Source organism: Archocentrus centrarchus, unplaced genomic scaffold (genome assembly GCF_007364275.1).
Source record: "Archocentrus centrarchus isolate MPI-CPG fArcCen1 unplaced genomic scaffold, fArcCen1 scaffold_24_ctg1, whole genome shotgun sequence".
In the NCBI taxonomy this organism is placed as follows: Eukaryota; Metazoa; Chordata; class Actinopteri; order Cichliformes; family Cichlidae; genus Archocentrus; species Archocentrus centrarchus.
The window spans coordinates 4,753,625-4,756,357 of record NW_022060254.1 but is presented as its reverse complement, the minus strand read 5'-3'; the positions used below and the strand labels follow the sequence as shown (position 1 = coordinate 4,756,357).

Below are 2,733 nucleotides of genomic sequence, written 5' to 3'. Positions count from 1 at the left end.
TTGGCACTACAACAAGTAATAATTAATTTTTAAGAACATGGAAGCAAAAATCATAACTGAAATTAAAATATGATGACTCTCCCAATGCTGCCTTTACATGCAGTAGAATTGCTAACATGTTAACACAATTTAATAAGCAGAGTTTTTCCAAACAGTCAGGCTAAAGTTACAAGATCAAAATAAAAACACATACCTCACAGTAACTGCACTTGTAGAGTCTCTTTCTGCTGTGGATCTGTTGGTGTGCTCTCAGGTACTGTGGAGTTTTAAAAGTCTTATCACACTGGTCACATTTATGAGGTCTCTCCTCAGTGTGGGTAAACATGTGTTGTTGTAAATCTGAGTCTGTTCCAAACTTTTTGCCACACTGATCACAGCAGAACACATCGTGTCCAGTGTGAATGCGTAGGTGTGTATTTCTGTTCTCTATGCGACTGAAAGTTTTTCCACAATAGTCACAGCTGTATGCCTTAATTCCAGAGTGGGTAACTTGATGCCGTCGTAAGGTATTACTACGCGAAAAAGCTCTGCCACACTGATCACAGCTGTACGGCTTCTCTCCACTGTGGATGAGTTGGTGTGTTTTTAAGCTTCCAGCCATGGTAAAAGTCTTTCCACACAAGTCACAGCTGTATGCCTTAATTCCAGAGTGGGTAACTTGATGCCGTCGTAAGGTATTACTACGCGAAAAAGCTCTGCCACACTGATCACAGCTGTACGGCTTCTCTCCACTGTGGATGAGTTGGTGTGTTTTTAAGCTTCCAGCCATGGTAAAAGTCTTTCCACAATAGTCACAGCTGTATGCCTTAATTCCAGAGTGGGTGACTTGATGCATCTGTAAGTTGCTACTTCGATTAAAAGCTCTGCCACATTGATCACAGCTGTACGGTTTCTCTCCACTGTGGATGACCTGGTGTGCTTTTAAGTGTCCAGCCTGGGTAAAAGACTTTCCACACAAGTCACAGCTGTACGGCCTCTCTCCAGTGTGGCTCACTTGATGTCTTTTTAATAAAGTCTTTGTAGTAAAATCCTTCCCACACTGATCACAGGTGTATTTTTTTCCTCCCTTCCTTCTGTGAGGTTTGTCAGCCTCCTGAGAGCGCTGACTTCTCGCTCCATGTTGGTCCTGCAGTGACAGAGATACAAACAGAGGCAGTGAGTGAAATGCAATCGTGGAACAAACAGAACCTTCAAACTCTTCCATTAATAATTTTAAACCTGAGGTTGGAGTGTGGCACCAAACACCTAGTACTGGTAAAACCTGCTAAGATCAGATGATTTTTATTATGTACCAATATGTAAAACCTCAGAATTGACAGAGGGTTTATTTTTTTTTATCATGACTGTATCTCTTTGTGACAAGAAATAAAGCAAATGAGCAACTCCACAGTGTTGAGCTGCAGTTTGTGATGGTAGTTGTTGTTCTGCTCTGCAGCCTCTGTGAGTTTGGTGTAGCAGCACATGAAGCAGCTCTCCACCTTCTGCAGCTTCTGCTTAGAGTGACCCTAAAGCTTGAAGCAGATCTTCAGAGCAGAACAAGGACTACTGCCACCAGCTGCAGTCCAACACAGTGGAGTTGGAGTGTGTTGAACCACGGGATGAGAGACTCTGGGGATCACCACAACAGCAACATCAACAGCTACTGGTACAGCATTTCCAAACCAGTAAGAACTGGAATCAAACTGGTTGGAAAAAAATTTGATCAAATGAGGAGAGAGTGGAAAAGTGCTATGAAAATATCCTCTTCTCCTGTTCAGGGTTGCTGGAGCCTATCCCAGCTGACATTGGGAGAGAGGCAGAGTACACCCTGTACAGGTCGCCAGCCTGTTGCACGGCTAACACAGAGACACAGACAGCGATTCATACTCCCATTCACACCTATGGGCAATTTAGAGTTACCAATTAACCTTACCCCAGTAACTGTATGTTTTTGTGCTGTGGGAGGACACCCACAGGGAGAACACGCAAACTCCACACAGCGAGAGGCCTGGGCCAAGGTGGATTGGAACACAGGCCTTTTAGATGTTATTCCAGCTGTGAGGCAGCAATGCTAACCACCACACTGCCATGCTTATGAAAATATGAAATGTGTAATTATAACAGGAATGAAAATGACATTATAGATCAAATACTGCTCAATGAAAATGATGTATTGTATGATAAATTGTGGGTTTGATCTGAATCTTGATTATTAATGTCTTTGTTTCAGTGTCCTGTTAAAATGTGACCTTTTTATTTGGTCTTGTTGTAACTTCAGTGCTAATTGGGACCATAATAAAACAAACCAACAGCAGCTGATGAAGTCACACAGTTTCAATAATAGTGTAACACTGAGATTTTTCTCACCTGTTGTGTTGAACTCATTGTTTCCTCTGTAGAGGCTGAAAATGTTCCTCTGCTGCTCTGTCAGACTCTCCTCCTCCTGATAATCAGCTGCAGGAGAACAGATCTGTATTAGAAGCTACCACACTGCACTGTTTGGGGGAATGAGCCCTTTAAGGCTGGATTTGGATTGATACACTTTTGTGGGATACGGCCAGTTCTAGCCAGCTATGTTAGGGTGGGCATCTAGAAACAGTAGGTGGGAAACTTGTTTGAAACAAAGACAGAAGGTCTGAACAACAGTAACAAACAGGTTTGTGGTTGGAGTCCCTGTTCATGTGCTGACATCTCTGAGACGACTGTTTGTATTTGGTCCCTGACAAAAAGAATCAGAGCAAACAAAAACCTGAG

The 2,733-nt window shown here is 42.8% G+C and overlaps 1 protein-coding gene across 1 annotated transcript; it reads right to left on the bottom strand.

Moving 5' to 3' along the window:
- Nucleotides 1-249: 249 nt before the first annotated feature.
- LOC115775635 (zinc finger protein 492-like) lies at nt 250-2,367 on the bottom strand. Its single transcript, XM_030723105.1, has 3 exons — nt 2,347-2,367; nt 357-1,126; nt 250-256 (listed from the first exon to the last, which is right to left on the bottom strand). The coding sequence occupies exons 1-3, from the start codon at nt 2,362-2,364 to the stop codon at nt 250-252; spliced, it is 795 nt and encodes a 264-aa protein (XP_030578965.1). The 5' UTR covers nt 2,365-2,367.
- Nucleotides 2,368-2,733: the final 366 nt, after the last annotated feature.